The sequence below is a fragment of the Pongo abelii genome, chromosome 21 (genome assembly GCF_028885655.2).
Source record: "Pongo abelii isolate AG06213 chromosome 21, NHGRI_mPonAbe1-v2.0_pri, whole genome shotgun sequence".
NCBI lineage: Eukaryota > Metazoa > Chordata > Mammalia > Primates > Hominidae > Pongo > Pongo abelii.
Genome location: NC_072006.2, coordinates 40,942,089 through 40,957,924, shown reverse-complemented (window position 1 = coordinate 40,957,924; position 15,836 = coordinate 40,942,089). Strand labels below are relative to the sequence as shown.

At 50.9% G+C, this 15,836-nt stretch overlaps 1 protein-coding gene and 1 long non-coding RNA gene across 2 annotated transcripts in view; one reads left to right on the top strand and one right to left on the bottom strand.

The window, feature by feature from the left end:
- Window positions 1-12,275, top strand: part of MTCL2 (microtubule crosslinking factor 2) — an 86,975-nt gene extending 74,700 nt beyond the window's left edge. The window contains exon 15 of the mRNA XM_009233558.4: window positions 3,042-12,275. Within this exon, the coding sequence (XP_009231833.3) occupies window positions 3,042-3,194 (153 nt within the window). The 3' untranslated portion in view covers window positions 3,195-12,275. The remainder of the gene's footprint in view (window positions 1-3,041) is intronic.
- A 319-nt stretch (window positions 12,276-12,594) lies between these two features.
- On the bottom strand, window positions 12,595-15,824 carry LOC129052223 (uncharacterized). The gene is made up of 3 exons (XR_008517147.1): window positions 15,729-15,824; window positions 14,345-14,725; window positions 12,595-12,910 (listed from the first exon to the last, which is right to left on the bottom strand). It is a non-coding gene; the product is annotated as an uncharacterized LOC129052223 (long non-coding RNA).
- Between the last annotated feature and the right edge of the window lie 12 nt (window positions 15,825-15,836).

Below are 15,836 nucleotides of genomic sequence, written 5' to 3'. Positions count from 1 at the left end.
TTTTTTTTTTTTTTTGAGATGGAGCCTCACTCGTCACCCAGGTTGGAATGCAGTGGTATGATCTCGGCTCACTGCAACCTCTGCCTCCCAGGCTCAAACGATTCTTGTACCTCAGCTTCCCAAGTAGCTGGGATTACAGGCACATGCCACCACGCCCGGCTACTTTTTTATTTTTAGTAGAGATAGGGTTTCACCATGTTGGCCAGGCTGGTCTCGAACTCCTGATCTCAAGTGATCCGCCACCTCAGCCTCCCAAAGTGGTGGGATTACAGACGTGAGCCACTGCGCCTGGCTGAGAATTTACTTGTTAATCTCATCTCAAAACACTCTGACAGAAACACCCAGAACAATGTTTTACGTAATATCTCGGCACCCTGTGGCCCAGTCATATTGACATATAAAATTAACCATCACTTCCATATAACCAGCAACACATCAAGAAACAACAGCACAAAGCTGGCTGGATTTTGAATGTTGATTTTAAAGTTGATCCAAATATTGTTCAGTATGTAAAATGTGCGTGCTACCCATTGACCCAGTAGTTCTTCTTTTAGGAAGGTAGCCTATGGAAATATTCACAGAGATGGATAAAGAAAAATAAAAAGAGGCTGGGCGCAGTGGCTCACCCAATCACCTGAGGTCGGGAGTTTGAGACCAGCCTGACTAATGCCAAGAAACCCCATCTCTACTAAAAATACAAAATTAGCCGGGCAGGTAGCACATAACTGTAATCCCAGCTACTTGGGAGGCTGAGGCAGGAGAATCACTCGAACCCGGGAGACAAAGGTTGCTGTGAGCTGAGATCGCATCATTGCACTCCAGCCTGGGCAACAAGAGCTAAACTCTGTCTCAAAAAAAAAAAAAAAGAAAGAAAGAAAGAGAGAGGGGAGGAAATCAAAGCTCAAGAGAGGTTAAGTAACTCTCCCAAGGTCACACAGCTAGTAACTGGCAAAGCTGAGATTTTAACCAAGCAGTTTGGCTCTATCACAGCACTTTTATTTTATTTATTTATTTATTTTTGAGATGGAGTCTCGCTCTGTTGCCTAGGCTAGAGTGCAGTGGCACGATCTCGGCTCACTGCAAGCTCTGCCTCCCAGATTCACGCCATTCTCCTGCCTCAGCCTCCCGAGTAGCTGGGACTACAGGCGCCCGCCACCGCGCCCGGCTAATTTTTTGTATTTTTAGTAGAGACGGGGTTTCACCATGTTAGCTAGGATGGTCTTGATCTCCTGACCTTGTGATCCGCCCGCCTTGGCCTCCCAAAGTGCTGGGATTACAGGCATGAGCCACTGCGCCCGGGCCATTTTATTTATTTTTTAAAGAGATGGAGTCTTGCTCTATTGCCCAAGCCAGAGTCCAGTGGCACAATCATAGCTCACTGCTGCCTTGACCTCCTGGGCTCAAAGGATCCTCCTGTCTCAGCCTCCCACATGGCCCAGCCCAGCAGCACTTTTTTTGTTGTTTTTTTTTTTTGAGATGGAGTCTCACTCCGTCCCCCAGGCTGGAGTGCAGTGATGTGATCTCGGCTCACTGCAACCTCCGCCTCCTGGGTTCAAGCAGTTCTCCTGCTTCAGTCTCCCAAGTAGCTGGGACTGCAGGAACGCACCAACATGCCCAGGTAATTTTTGTATTTTGAATAGAGATGGGGTTTCACCATGTTGGCCAGCCTGGTCTCAAACTCCTGACCTCAGGTGATCCACCTGCCTTAGCCTCCCAAAGTGCTGGCATTACAGGTGTGAGCCACCATGCCCAGCTGTCCAACAGCACTTTTTTTTTTTTTTTTTTTTTTTCAGATGGAGTCTTGCTCTTTCACCCAGGCTGGAGTGCAGTGGCACAATCTCAGCTCACTGCAACCTCTGCACCCTGGGTTTAAGCGATTCTCCTGCCGCAGCCTCCCGAGTAGCTGGGACTACAGGTGCATGCCACCATGCCCAGCTAATTTTTGTATTTTTAGTAGAGATGGTGTTTCAACATGTTGGCCAGGATGGTCTCGATCTCCTGACCTCGTGATCCACCCGCCTCAGCCTCACAAAGTGCTAGGATTACAGGCATGAGCCACCATGCCTGGCAACAGCACTTTTGATCATTATTTCTGTTTATTGGTAATAGTAAAAAATTAGAAACTACCCAAATGTACATAAAAAGTGAATTGGGGCCAGGCACAGTGGCTCACACCTGCAATCCCACCACTTTGGGAGGCTGAGGCGGACAGATCACTAGAGGTCAGGAGTTTGAGACCAACCTGGCCAACATGCTGAAATCCCCTCTCTACTAAAGATACAAAAATTAGCTAGGCATGGTGGCACACGCTTGTAATCTTAGCTACTTGGGAGGCTGAGGCACAAGAATCACTTGAACCCGGGAGGTGGAGGTTGTAGTGAGTCAAGATCATGCCACTGCGCTCCAGCCTGGGCAACAGAGCAAGATTCTGTCTAAAAAATAAAAAATAAAAAAAGCAAATTGGGTATACAAATCAGTTATTTTTATCTAGTGAAATGGTATAGAGACACTAAAAAAGAAGGAGATCGGCCAGGCATGGTGGCTCATGCCTTTGGGAGGCATGAGCACCCAAAGGTGCTAATTCCAGCAGTTTGGGAGGCTGAGGCAGGAGGATTGCTTGAGCCCAGGAGTTCAAGACCAGCCTGAGCAACATAGTGAGACCCTGTGTCAAACGAAAAAAAGGATAAAAAGGAAGGAGATCTAGACATACCTAGTGGCAGAAAAGTGTTCGTGTTTTACAGTTGCAAAATAAGCTGTCATTTTGGTAAATGTATGTTAAGAATCTCTTTGGTGTGCAGGACCATGGACAGTGTCCGCTGTCCTCTCTGTATAGCCTAGAATATATTACAATGAACTTCCATTACCGCTCTAATGGGAGAAGAACAACAGAAAGAAAAAATTGGTCCAGTGAGGAGCTTCAGCCCCTGGGAACTGGTTTATGGCCGAGTCTCAGTTCCTTGCCTGGCATACCACACAACGCATGGTGGTCCATGTCTCCTGGCTCCTCTTGACTTCCTGCCTCCCTGCCTCCCTCTTCCTAGGACGCTGTTTGTGACTGTAGTACCCAGTCTCTCACTTCCTGCTTCGCCCGATCGTCCCGCTCTGCCATCCGCCACTCTCCTTCCAAGTGCAGGCTGCACCCTTCAGAGTCCAGCTGGGGTGGGGAGGAGAGGGCACTCCCCGCCAGCGAGTGACAGAGCAGCCAAGCTCCCCGCCTCAACCAGCCCAGCCCCTGGATAGCAGAAGGGAACCAGCGGAGACGAGACGAGGTGAGGCGAGGGGCTGTGTCCTCAGCATTGCCTGGCCCTGGAGGGACAGCAGCGATGCCACTGACAGAATGCAGCTTTCACATCAAGGTAAAGCCGGCTCTCCTGCTGGCCCCTGGGTGGTGAGCTCCGACTTCCCAGGGGAAGGCAGTGAGTGGGAGAGAGACCAAACCTGGGCTTCCCAAGCATCCACTGAGAGATCTGTCGAGAGCCGATCCCTAGGTCCTAAGAGAGATCCTTGCCTGGTTCTGCCCATGCCGCCCTTTTGGAAGAGCCCAAGAAGGATACATATCTGGCCATGCCTTTGGGGAAAAGGAGTCAGAGAGGTTTCCTGCTGACCATCCGCCCCTTCATTCGGGAGGAGACACTGCTGAGAAGAACAGGCTTTGCTCTAGGGCTCCATGTTGGGTTCCTGGTGGAGCCCTGGTGGGCATCATCACCATCACCTCCTTCTCTCCACCACTTCCTCCTCCCAGCCCCACTGCTCTAGATTGCTGGGACACTAGGGAGTATGATAGGGCAGTAGCCAGGGCCAAGTATCTGCTTGGAGTCCTGGAGCCCTGGATCTCCCTGCCCATAGCCTGGATGCAGCAAGAGCTGGGAGGCGAAGTGGAAATGTGCAGGGCTCAGGGTTGGGGAGTGATTGCAATTGCCTTCCTTGCCAAAGTGACCTGGGCTCCAACGTTCCCAGCAGACCCCTTGAGGACAGAAATAGGTAGAGTCAGTCTCAAGACCTTGTGCATAGATAAATGCCTAAATACACTGCCTTGATCTCAAGTGATCTGAGAGGCCTCTTTCCCTGGCACCCTGAGAGGTGGCAGGCATTACATCTCCACTGTGTATACATCCTGCAGCTGGTCAGGGGGCAAAGATTTTCCCAGTAAGAGATTCTTGGTTGGCCAGGTCAGGTCCAGGAGAACACCGAGAGGCCAGAGCCCAGGACACAGCAGTAGACTGGGGCCTGGAAACACACATCTTGCCTAGATTGTTTATTTGCATTTTTCATACTATAAATATTTAAGGTGGTTTACTTTATTTTAATAATTTAATTTACCCCAGAGTCCCTAAGGTAATTTATTGGAGGTTGAAACATGCATTCTTGCCACTGGGACAACATGGGGCTTCTAACAGCATGGACAGGCATGGGGTCCCCTGTGTGGACGAGGCAGCTTGGCAGCCAGGTTTGGAGACCTGGTCTCCTGGTCAGCTTTGGAGGGCCCCTCAACAGAGCTGGAGCCCTGCACCCCAACACTGCTGGCCATGTGGCCTCAGAACACTACTTATTACTCAATGCCTGGTACTTGGCCAGCCCCAGCGGTCAGTCTATAAATACTGACTGACAAGATGGAGGGCTGGACGGCCATCACCATTCCCCAGACGTTCTCCATTGCCTGTCTCATTTCCCTCTCTCCCTCTGACACCTTTCTTCATGAGTCGAACGTGGATCACTAAGGCTCTATTAAGAGTATGGAGATCCCTCCAAGTTTCCCAAATGAGAACTCACAGGAAAACAGGACTGAACTTTGAGAATGTTGTTTATCGCAGCTTTGCACATAAACCTGAGTGTCTCCCAGCCTGCCTCGGTTCTCTCCAGCCTGCCAGCTTTTTCACCAGCCTCTCTCCTTAGCCTTATGGCCTTTCACGGCTCTTCTCCCTGCCCCAGCTCTGCTGCCCGCCCTTCCTCACATCCCCTGTGAGCTGCCTGAGCCATTGGTTGGATTTTGACGTGGCTCATTGCAGCGTGTGGGGCAGCGCCTCCCATGGCCTCCCCTTGGTTCCGGTGAACCCCTTTTGGTTGCACACATGCTCCCCACACACACATAGACATCAGCCTTCCTGTAACTGACTGGGGACCCAGAGTGGAAACACCAGGATGGATCGGCTTGCCTGCAGAATTGTCCATCAGGAAGACCAAAAGCCACTAGCTTTGCTGATTTGCCCCCAGGACTCTGGAGGCACCCCTGCATTCCCACCTCCCACACCTGCCAGTTCCCAGACCCACCCATTCGGGATCACCTGGACCAGTTACCCCAAGTCCTGCATCTCCCTTCCCTGCAGGCTGAACACCAGGGTCATGCCAGTCCCGCCAGCCGCCTCCTCCATGCCCCAGTGACTGGTGTGGGCAGAGCAGGCAGCCAGTGGAGCTGTGGGCCAGTTCTGCTCTTGGATGCTGCTGCTGTCACCCATGAGGTCAGGGGTGCTCTCCAAGGTTATCTCCAGGTGAGGGGATTCACATCAGGCCACAAGCCACCAGAGGCCTTCTGCCACCTCCCAGAGCGACAGAGAGCCAGGGAGGTGGCGTACCCAGCCTCGGGGAGAAATCCCCGTGGGACCTGAGCCCCCAAGACCTATGGACCACTCAGCCTTACCATCGTAGTGTCCAGGATTATCCTTGCCATCTTCGTTGTCTCAGCCAGACCTTGGTTTTCAGTAAAGCCCCAGTTTCTACTTCCTGCATGCCACCGTGCAAGGCCACTCATCACTGTTCCTGCAGAAGCCTCCGGACGTGGGGCTGGATGGGGTTGAAAATGTTACATGTAAATATTGGTTTGGTTCGGTTTTTAGCATTTTACGTGGTAACTGGTTGTTTTCTTTTTTGGGGTGGGGGGATTGGTTTGTAAAAACTCTCTACTTTTTTGGAATGTAATTTCTAAGTTTGTTTGTTTCTTCAAATGCCTTTTAAGTCTTGGTAACATTCCCAAAGCAGAAAACTGCCTGACCCACAGTGGGGATTCCCTGGAGAATTGGGGTCCCAAGAAGGAATGCTGCCCTTCTCGAACCCTTTCTCCCCCTTCCTCTTGCCTCTCTGCCTTTTACTGCTAGCCCCTTCCTTCTCCTCCTTTATCCTTCTTTCTCTTTTCCCCATCTCCACTCTCTCTTCAACCAAAGTCCCAAGGAACCCTCGGGTCTCAATCCCCCATAGACCACTTGGCTTGGGTCCATGGGGTTGGCACCAGTTGGTTGGTGGAAATGGGGGACCAGTTGGCATGATTAGCCCTAAACTGGGAAACTTCATGTTTCTTATGTCTCACCTCTTTCCAGAGCCAAATCAGCCCCTTTTGGAATGATGACTTCATTGGAATGCAAATCAAGTCATTTTGGTGCATCAGTGGCTCTTAGGCCTGCACACACGAGACATCAGAATCCAGTCCCCTGACTCTGTGCCAGCCCTTTTCCCCAGTTTATTTCCCACCAAAGGCTGACCTCTAAGAGGTCTTGCTTTCTATGAACTCAAGATGGGTCCCACCTCTAGGTATCCCCAGGGGCACTCTTCTACCAGTTGGCTTCCAATGTGACAAGGCCAAGGGCCCAAAGACTTGACCCTCTTACACCCTGTGCTGACATGGTTCCATCATGTCCACCCGCATGCACTTTTATGGTCTCATCATCCAGCTTCTTCTCCTCTGGCCCACCCAGCGTCCAGGCTCTTTCTCCCTCTCCCCTCCTATCTAGAATGTCCCCCACTTGTAGCCTCACCAGACCCCCCAAGCTCCCACTACTTCTTCCTTAATAATAGTAATAATAATGGTCATCATCATCCCCTGCACATCCCGCCTAAAGCACTTTACTATATAGAAAACCTTTCCCCTGGCCGGGCGCGGTGGCTCACGCCTGTAATCCCAGCTCTTTGGGAGGCTGAGGCAGGCGGATCACTTGAGGTCAGGAGTTCAATGCCAGCCTGGCCAACGTGGTGAAACCCTGTCTACTAAAAATACAAAAAATTAGCTGAGCATGGTGGTGTGTGCCTGTAATCCCAGCTACTCGGGAGGCTGAGGTGGGAGAATCACTTGAGCCCAGGAGGCGGAGGTTGCAGGAGCAGAGATCGCGCCACTGCACTCCAGCCTGGATGACGGAGTGAGACCCAATCTCAAAAAAGAAATCATTTCCCACCCCACATCTCCTTCAGACCTCTCAGGGACAACTCTTGGAGGCAGCCTTGGCAGGACATGGGTTAGTGCGCCCATTTTGCCGTGAGGAAACTGAGGTGCAGTCTCATCCCAGAGCATGAGAAGTCACAGAGTTTAGATGAGAACTTGAGTCCAACTCTGTCCTGTTTGCTGTGCAAATCCGCTGCCCTACTGGGGGCTTTTGGTGGGTCCAGAATACCCAGAATATGCTGCTGGCCAACCCAGTTATAAAACAAGTCCATTCCAGATCACTGAGCCTGTGTATTCTAGAGGGTGATCTGAGGTCCCCATTCAGCAGAATTCTCTGAGGGCATGTTCAGAATGCAGATTCCTGGGCCCCACCTTGAATCTGCATGTTTAACAAACTCTCCTGGGGTTGGGGAGCGGGCGCAGTGGTCACATCTGTAATCCCAGCACTTTGGGAGGCCGAGGCGGGTGGATCACTTGAGCTCAGGAATTCAAGCCTGGCCAATATGGTGAAACCCTGTCTCTACTAAAAATGCAAAAATTAGCCAGGTGTGGTGGCACATGCCAGTAATCCCAGCTACTTGGGAGGCTGAGGCAGGAGAATCACTTGAACCCGGGGGGAGCAGAAGTTGCAGTGAGCCAAGATTGTGCCATTGCACTCTAGCCTGGGCAATGGAACGAGACTTTTCTCAAAAAAAAAAAACAAAAAAAAAAAACAAAAAAAAAAACCCAGCCCTCCCAGGGGGATCCTAGGCACTATTGGCCACACCATTGGTGTTCGTGGCCCTGATTATTAGGCTATTTTTCTTAAGTTTTTTAGATTTATTTTTTATTCTATTTATTTATTTATTTATTATTTATTATTATTATTTTTAGAGACGGGGGTCTCCCTATGTTGCCCAGGCTGGTTTCGAACTCCTGGGCTCAAGTGATCTGCCCTCCTCAGCCTCCCAAAGTGCTGGGGTTACAGGCATCAGCCACCGGGCCAGGTCATCTTCCTTTTTCTTTCTTTTTTTTTTTTTTTTTGAGACAGTCTTGCTCTGTCACTCAGGCTGGAGTACAGTGGCGCCATCTCAGCTCACTGCAGCCTCCACCTCCCAGGTTCAAGCAATCCTCCTGCCTCAATCTCCCGAGTAACTGGGATTACAGGTGTGTGCCACCACACCCGACTAATTTTTTTTATCTTTAGTAGAGACGGGGTTTCACCATGTTGGCCAGGCTGGTCTTGAACTCCTGACCTCAGGTGATCCACCCACCTTGGCCTCCCAAAGTACTGGGATTATAGGCGTGAGCCACAGCGGCCAGCCTCATCTTTCTTTTAACCAATAAACATGATGCTGTATCTTAAAAAGAGCACTGAGCACTGAGCAAGGACTTAAGGGATCGAGTCCTCAACCAAACTGATTTAATTACTCAGGATTTTCAAAAAGCATCAGAGGCTATTTACAATCTTAATCATAGGGGTTCAATAAAATAAAAATAAGTAAAAAAGCAAGAGAAATTATTCTCTAAATCTAACTGGTGCTAATTCCCATAATCATGCAATTAAGTTTTACTGTTGAGTTTCCTGGCAGCCATGGTAAAAAGAGAAACACATCAAGATTTATAATTTTTATCATCCAATTATGGGAAGCAAGCATGTTTGCCCCAGGAGACTAACTCTTCTACCAATTTATAGCATGTATCCTTTCATCAAGGGCCACTGAGCCAGTTGGTGAGTCAACGGGTGAACCTAAGATGCAAGGATGTTTTCCAGGTGACTGTTTAAAAAAATAAATAATCCACCGACTTGAATGACCTTGGCAAGATCATGTTTCTAGTCTGTACCTCAGTTTCCCCATCTGTAAAGTGAGGATAACGTCCCACCCCATGTAACTGTGGTGAGGACCAACTGCAACACTGTGCCTGCGAGTCTCCTTGGAAAAGTGTAAGGTTCTACACAAATGGAAAGTGGTCTGATCACACTCAGTGTCCCCAGCCCAGCCTTTCAGTGCCCTGGCCCTGGAGTGGGACAATACTCTCCTCACCCCCTTCACTAGTCTTCATGAATAGCAAGGAGGCCATAACATAATTTGGTCTAAACCCCTTCCTTTTTAAAAAAAATTGTGGCAAAATGTGCATAACATTAAATTTACCATTTTAAAGATTTCTAAGTGACTTGAAGTACGTTTGCAATGTGTAACTGCCACCTCCAGAACTTTTTCATCATCCTAAACTGAAACTCTGTACCCACTAAACAGTAACTCCCCACTCCCCCTGTCCCCAGCCCCTGGTAACCTTTATTCTACTTTTTTTTTTTTTTTTTTCCTGTGTGGATTGGCCTATTCTAGGTATCTCTTTTAAGTAGAATCATATAGTATTTGTCCTTTTGTGTCCAGCCCCCTCATTTTTTGAGATGAAGAATCAGGCCCAGAGAAGGCAGTGGCTCACCCAAGGTCACACAGCAAACCAGAGGCAGAGCCAAGACCAGAACCCAGGTTTCCTGACCCCCAACAGGTCTTGCATCCCCAGTAGTGAATGAGACACTGCTTTGACTTTCTGTAATCTTGGTTTAGCCCTTTCCTCTCTCTGGGCTCAGTCTGTTTCCCACCACTCACCCATTCTTTCTTTATCATCTCCCTCCAAAGCCTCTTGTCCTCCTGCCTCCTCTTCTTCTTGGCTGGTTCCTGCCAGCAGATGGAGTGGCGTTGGTCCATGCCAGGTTTTCCTCTTCTGGGTCCGGAGCTCACTATAGTATTCAGCCCTCAGTCCTCCCAGGATGTTCTTCCCAGCACTGCTCCCTCCTGCGGATTTTCCTGTAACCTCAGTAACTGGCTTCCCGTCCCCCTGCTTCCTACCAGGGAAGCCTTCCTGTCCGCCTCTGTGGTTTCCTAACTCTGATATTTGCTCTCAAATGTGGTGGTGTCCTGGTTCTGTGTTTATTTATTTTGTGTTTTCTCACACCAAAAAAAAAAAAAAGCCTCTTCCTCCAATGCATCAGGAGGCACCAGCCCTGCCGGCCCTCCTCACTGGGCTCACCCTGCCCCAGCAACCCCCCAGTGCCACCCTTGAGCCACGCTGTCTTCTCTGTAAGCAGCCTGCCAGCAGCAGCCCCAGAACTTTGCAATGGGCGTGTGTGTGGTGGTGGTGGTGGGGGCTTGGATCCCTCCTTTTTCCTCCTCTGCCCTGCCCAGTCCCAGATGACCTTGACTGTAAAGCAGGTGCTGCCTGACAGGTTCTTCTCTTCCTGTCTCTGGTCATTGATTCATCTCTTTGTCCATTCAATATCCAACCATCCTCTCCATTCTCCTCTGGACCTCACCACTCTCAGAGCTGCTCGTCCTGGCAGAATCTACAGTTCACCTCAACTCTATGCCTTACCCCTCCCAACCCAACAGCATTTGCAGTTTGCAAAATCCACAGACCCAAGTCCTGAGGGGACTGAGGACATGATGCTGGGCCCAAGTCTCCTGCTCAGGGCTTCTCTCCACTGCCAGCCCTGCCATTCCTTCCTCACCCTCCTTGGAGCCTCCTCTGCTGCTTGTCTATCCCAATGGCCCTGCTCCCCTCACTTCCTGCCCTTCACCAGCTTTCTGGACACCTGCCCTGAGGAAGGGACCTTTGGTTTTCTCTAAACATCTTTGAAGGGCTGAGGCAATCAGGGCCAGCTGCCTTGTCACTCTTTGTTTGGAAGCCACTCAAACCATTCCCAAGAAGAGGGACCTCAGCTGGCAATCTGGAAACCTGGCCCAGGTCTGGGCAGATGTCTTCACTTCTCCTACCCTCCCAGTCTTGTAATCCTGTGATGAGCACCAGGATGGCCCTGTGGGCCCTAGAGCACCCCTCATGCTTGTAGGGTCCTGCAGCCCCATTCTTTCTCTACTGGGCCCTGGTATCCTGGCTCCTCTCTCAGCTCTGCCGCTGATCTCTGTGCCTTAGTTTACTTCTCTGCACGGGGGACTCACCCCAAGACCATTTCCAGCAGCTTCCCAGGTGATGTGGTGCCCCAAGGCTGGGCTTTGCCAGCTGTGGCGTAGCTCCTTAGTGCTGCCCAGGAGACACCAGGCTGCTGAGAATGAGGTGACTGCGGGCACCATTCTCAGCCAGCGGTTCTCGTACTGCATTCCAGCAGCAGGAATATCACCTGGGAACTTGATAGAAGTGCAGATTAGCAGCCCCACCCAAGACCCACTGAATTAGAGCTTGTGGAGTGGGGCCCTATAAGCTGGGGTTTTAAGGAGCCCTCCAGATGATTCTGATGTGCATAAGAATATGCCAACTGCTGATCTGGGCTAGCCATTAGTATAGCCTGGGGAGGGACTGGGACTGGCTAGGCCAAGAACAGGTGGAAAACACCAGCCTCATCTGGACTCCTGAGATTGGGAACCACCACCAACAAAAACCAACCCTATAGTCGCTCCTCTTGGAAGAGGAAGAGAAGTTGGAGGGCCTGGACAAAGCATACATTGTTTCTTTCCCTGCTCCTGCTCACCTCTCTCACTTGTCTTGGTTTTACAAAAGGCTGTGTGGATGGTGCCAGCCAGGGAGGGGGTGGGAGTCCTGGGGAGGCAGGAGGCAGAAGACCCTGACTGTTTCTCCCTTGGGACCCTCACCATAGGCCAGATAGCCCCTCTTCAAACGGAAAGAAATCTTAACTCCACAAAGAATGAATCCTAAATCCCCAGTTCCTCCTCCGCCCAACCCCAGGGATACCTTGTAGACAGTGCCAAAAAACAGCTCCAACTCCCAGCAGCTGGGAAGAGAGCCAGAAGCTGCCCTTCCTCCTCATCCTGGCCCCTCCCCAGCCCCCGCCAATACTGTGAACCCCCTTCCCACTCAGCCTGGTTTCCTGGTGAGGGTCCTGCAGTCGTGGGCCCTGGGGGACCCCCAGGGCAAGGCCCATGGGAGGGAAGGGACCAAGGGCATCCTTGGGCCAACTGTCCACCTCTCTTGTCCACTGTTCTCTCCTTTCCACTTCTGTCTTCAAAAGGCTCCTTCCTAGGATGGATCGGGTGCTAGGACAACTGCAGTCCAATCCACCAGCTCTCCCTGCCCCTGTGTCTTATTTCAGACATGAGAATAACTGTACAGTGTAAACTTATAAAGCGTTTTTAATGGTTGTAGATTGGAAATAAAGTATGTCATATGAACAGTTGCCGTGGACTTGGCCTCCTCTCTGATTTTTCTAATGAGGTGGGTGGGGGCCCCAGCGGATCTGAAACCTAACTTTTCCCCACTCCCAGCTGCCTGGGAAGTGGGGAGCCCAGGGAGTGCCACAGCCAGCTGGCTGGTTTGGAGTCACTTGGGAGGGGTCACCAGGTGTTCTGGCTGCTGCCTGCTGATACTTCAGCGTCTCCCACACAGTGTGATATGACCACTGAGAAACAAATGCAGTCTTCAAAAAGAAGAAAAATAGAATTGAACTTTTCTACAAAAGACTTTAACAATTTTATGAAAAAAAAGACACTTTTAGGTGTGTGTCAATTGTCTATTGAAGTGTAATTAATTATTCCAAAACATTTATTATACCCCACAGATGTTATGGGTCAGGAATTTGGGAGCTGGGCAGTTCTGATTCAAGGTCTCAGGAGGTTGCAGTCAGTTGTCAGTCAGGCTACAGTCATTTGAATGCCTGACGAGCTGGAAGACCCATTTGCAAAGTAGCTACTTATGCCTGGCAAGTCATTGCTGGCTGTTTGCAGGAGGCCTCAGTTCCTCACCATGTGGACCTCTGTAGGCTGCTTGCATGCCTTCACAACATGGCGGCTGGCTTCCTTCACAGCATGTGATCTATGAGAGAGCAGGGAAGAAGTCACAATGTCTCTTATAGCTAAGCATTGAAACTCACAGACTAGGCCAGGCGCAGTGGCTCACGCTTGTAATCCTAGCACTTTGGGAGGCCGAGGCGGGCAGATCACCTGAGGTCGGGAGTTCGAGATCAGCCTGACCAACATAGAGAAACCCCGTCTCTACTAAAAATACACAATTAGCTGGGTGTGGTGGTGCATGCCTGTAATCCCAGCTACTCGGGAGGCTGAGGCAGGAGAATCTCTTGAACCCCAGGAGGTGGAAGTTGCTGTGAACCAAGATCGCGCCATTGCACTCTAGCCTGGGCAACAAGAGCAAAACTCCGTCTCAAAAAAAAAAAAAAAGAAAGTCACAGACTATAACGTCTGCAATATCTAATTGGTTATATAGACCAGCATTCTTCAGCGTGGGAGGGGACTACACGAGGGCATGAACACCAGGAAGCAGGGATCATTGGGGGCCATCTTAGAAGTTGGCTACATGATACTTTCATAGATCTCTTCTATGAGGGGCTAATAACAGCCAGGCATGTGCTAGGTATTGAGGATACAATGGATGGGCCTGGAAGATATGAAATCAAATGTCAATGGCAGGGGGAGCCCAGGGTGCTCAGCCAGCCCAGAGGAAACAAGAAAGGCTTCACAGAGGAAAGGACATCTGAATGACACCTAAGATTGAGATGTTGACCAGATGAACGCCATGGTGGTGTGTTGTAGGCAGGAGACTGAGGGGAAGTGGTTCCAGGGAGAGGGAATAGCATGTGTGAAAGCCTCGTAGAAAGACAGCAGAGCAGAACTACTGAGGAACTGAAAGAAGAGGCTGGGTCAGATCGCACAGTGCCTTTTTTCTTTTTCCTTTTCTTTTCTTTTCTTTTCTTTTTTTTTTTTTTTTGAGATGAAGTCTTGTTCTGTTGCTCAGACTGGAGTACAGTGGCATGTTCTCAGCTCACCGCAGCCGTGGCCTCCCAGGTTCAAGTGATTCTCCTGCTTCAGCCTCTCGAGTAACGGGGATTACAGGTGCATACCACCACACCCAGCTAATTTTTGTATTTTTAGTAGAGACAGGGTTTTGCTGTGTTGGCCAAGCTGGTCTCAAACTCCTGAACCTCAAGTGATCCACAGGCCTCGGCCTCCCAAACTGCTGGGATTAGAGGCGTGAGCCACCACACCCAGCCTAATGACATACTGCCTTATAGGGAAAAAAAATGTGTGCCTCCTGCGGACAGGAGGGAGCCATGCAACAATTCAAAGTAGGGAAACGATGTAGAAGATGTATTTGGGACTGGATTCCATGAAATCATTTTCTCATTGTGCCCCAGGATGGCCAGCCCTAGCTGGGAAGGAACAGTGAGTTCTCTTCCTGGCACATTGACAGAGAGGAGTTTAAGAGGCGGGCAAGCATAAAAGAACTGGGTACCTCTCAACCCCAGAAAGTGATATTCAGGGAGCCAAGGGCAAATCTCTGCTTTCAGAATGGCTGCTGCAGCCAGCAGGCTGGAACCACAGGGTGGAAATTTCAGGAAGGCAGATTTTTGTCTCCCACCAGAAAACTTTTCCAAGGACCACAACTGCTATGGAAGGATGACCACGGTCAGCTCCAGCTGCCTCTCTCCAACCCCTCTTTTGGACTTTGTGGGCTGCTTATAATTCAATATTTGGAAGTTTCCCTGTGAAAGAAAGGACTGTGCACATCCAAGGGGACATTTTGGTGGCGTCGTGCTGGGTGCTGAGGAAGCAGCCCACTCTCTGGAGCCTCCTAGGCCAGCATGGGATAGTGGAGCAGGAACAGGTTGGGCTCCTGGGAGCACAGAAAGGACAGTTGGTATTCAGCCTAAGGCCAGAGAGAAGGCTTGGAGAGAAATCAATCATTCCTTAGCTGAGGCTTAAAATTGGAGGATGTGGCCGGGCGCAGTGGCTCATGCCTGTAATCCCAGCTCTTTGGGAGGCCGAGGTGGGTGGATCACCTGAGGTCAGGAGTTCACGACCAGCCTGGCCAACATGGCAAAACCCTGTCTCTACTAAAAACACAAAAATTAGCCAGGCGTGGTGGTGGGCGCCTGTAATCCCAGCTACTCGGGAAGCTGAGGCAGGAGAATCGCTTGAACCCGAACCCGGGAGGCGGAGGTTGCAGGGAGCCGAGATCGCGCCATTGCACTCCAGCCTGGGCGACAGAGGGAGACTCCGTCTCAAAATACAAAAAAATTGGAGGATGTCGCTAGGAAAAGCAGGGAAAGCCTTCCCAGGCAGAGGGAACAGCGCCTGGGAATACAGCGCCTCAAAGGGCATCTGATGCCCTGTCCCCGTCCTACCCTAGGCCCAGCCCGACCTGCCGCACCCCCTGGCCCCGACCGTGGACACTGCGACGACTTGGGGGCGCTGCGACCTCCTCCCGGGTGAAATGAAACCCGAGGGCAGGCCCCCCTACACCAAGCAAGTAAAGCAGCCGTTTGGGGAAGTGGCCTGGAAATGAGAGAGAAAAAGTCCTAGAGCAGGAGTGGGATAGACTGTGAGGCAAACTGAGCTCAGAGTTCTAGTCCACCCTGGGGAGAGTCACGGTCCACATTTTGGGAGTTAAGGAGATAAAGGGAGAGGGAACCAGAGCCTAGCGACGGGGACAGGGCATCAGATTCCCTTTGAGGCGCTGTATTCCTCCGCCAAGAATCTCTCGGGGCCTTTGTTTCCCCTATCTTAGATGGGCTCTGGGGCCGTCGGGTGCAAAAGGACACGATAGTGTGGCGGGTCCCGGAAAGGGACTCCCCGGCGGGGTGTTGCGGGGAGGTGGTGACGTGGCCGGACAGGACCTAAACGACTTGGACTAGAGGAGCGGAGCTGGCAGGAGCGTTGGACGGCGGTATACGCATGCGCGGCGGACGGCGGTGTACGCACGCGCGTCGTCGGAGGCAGGCGTT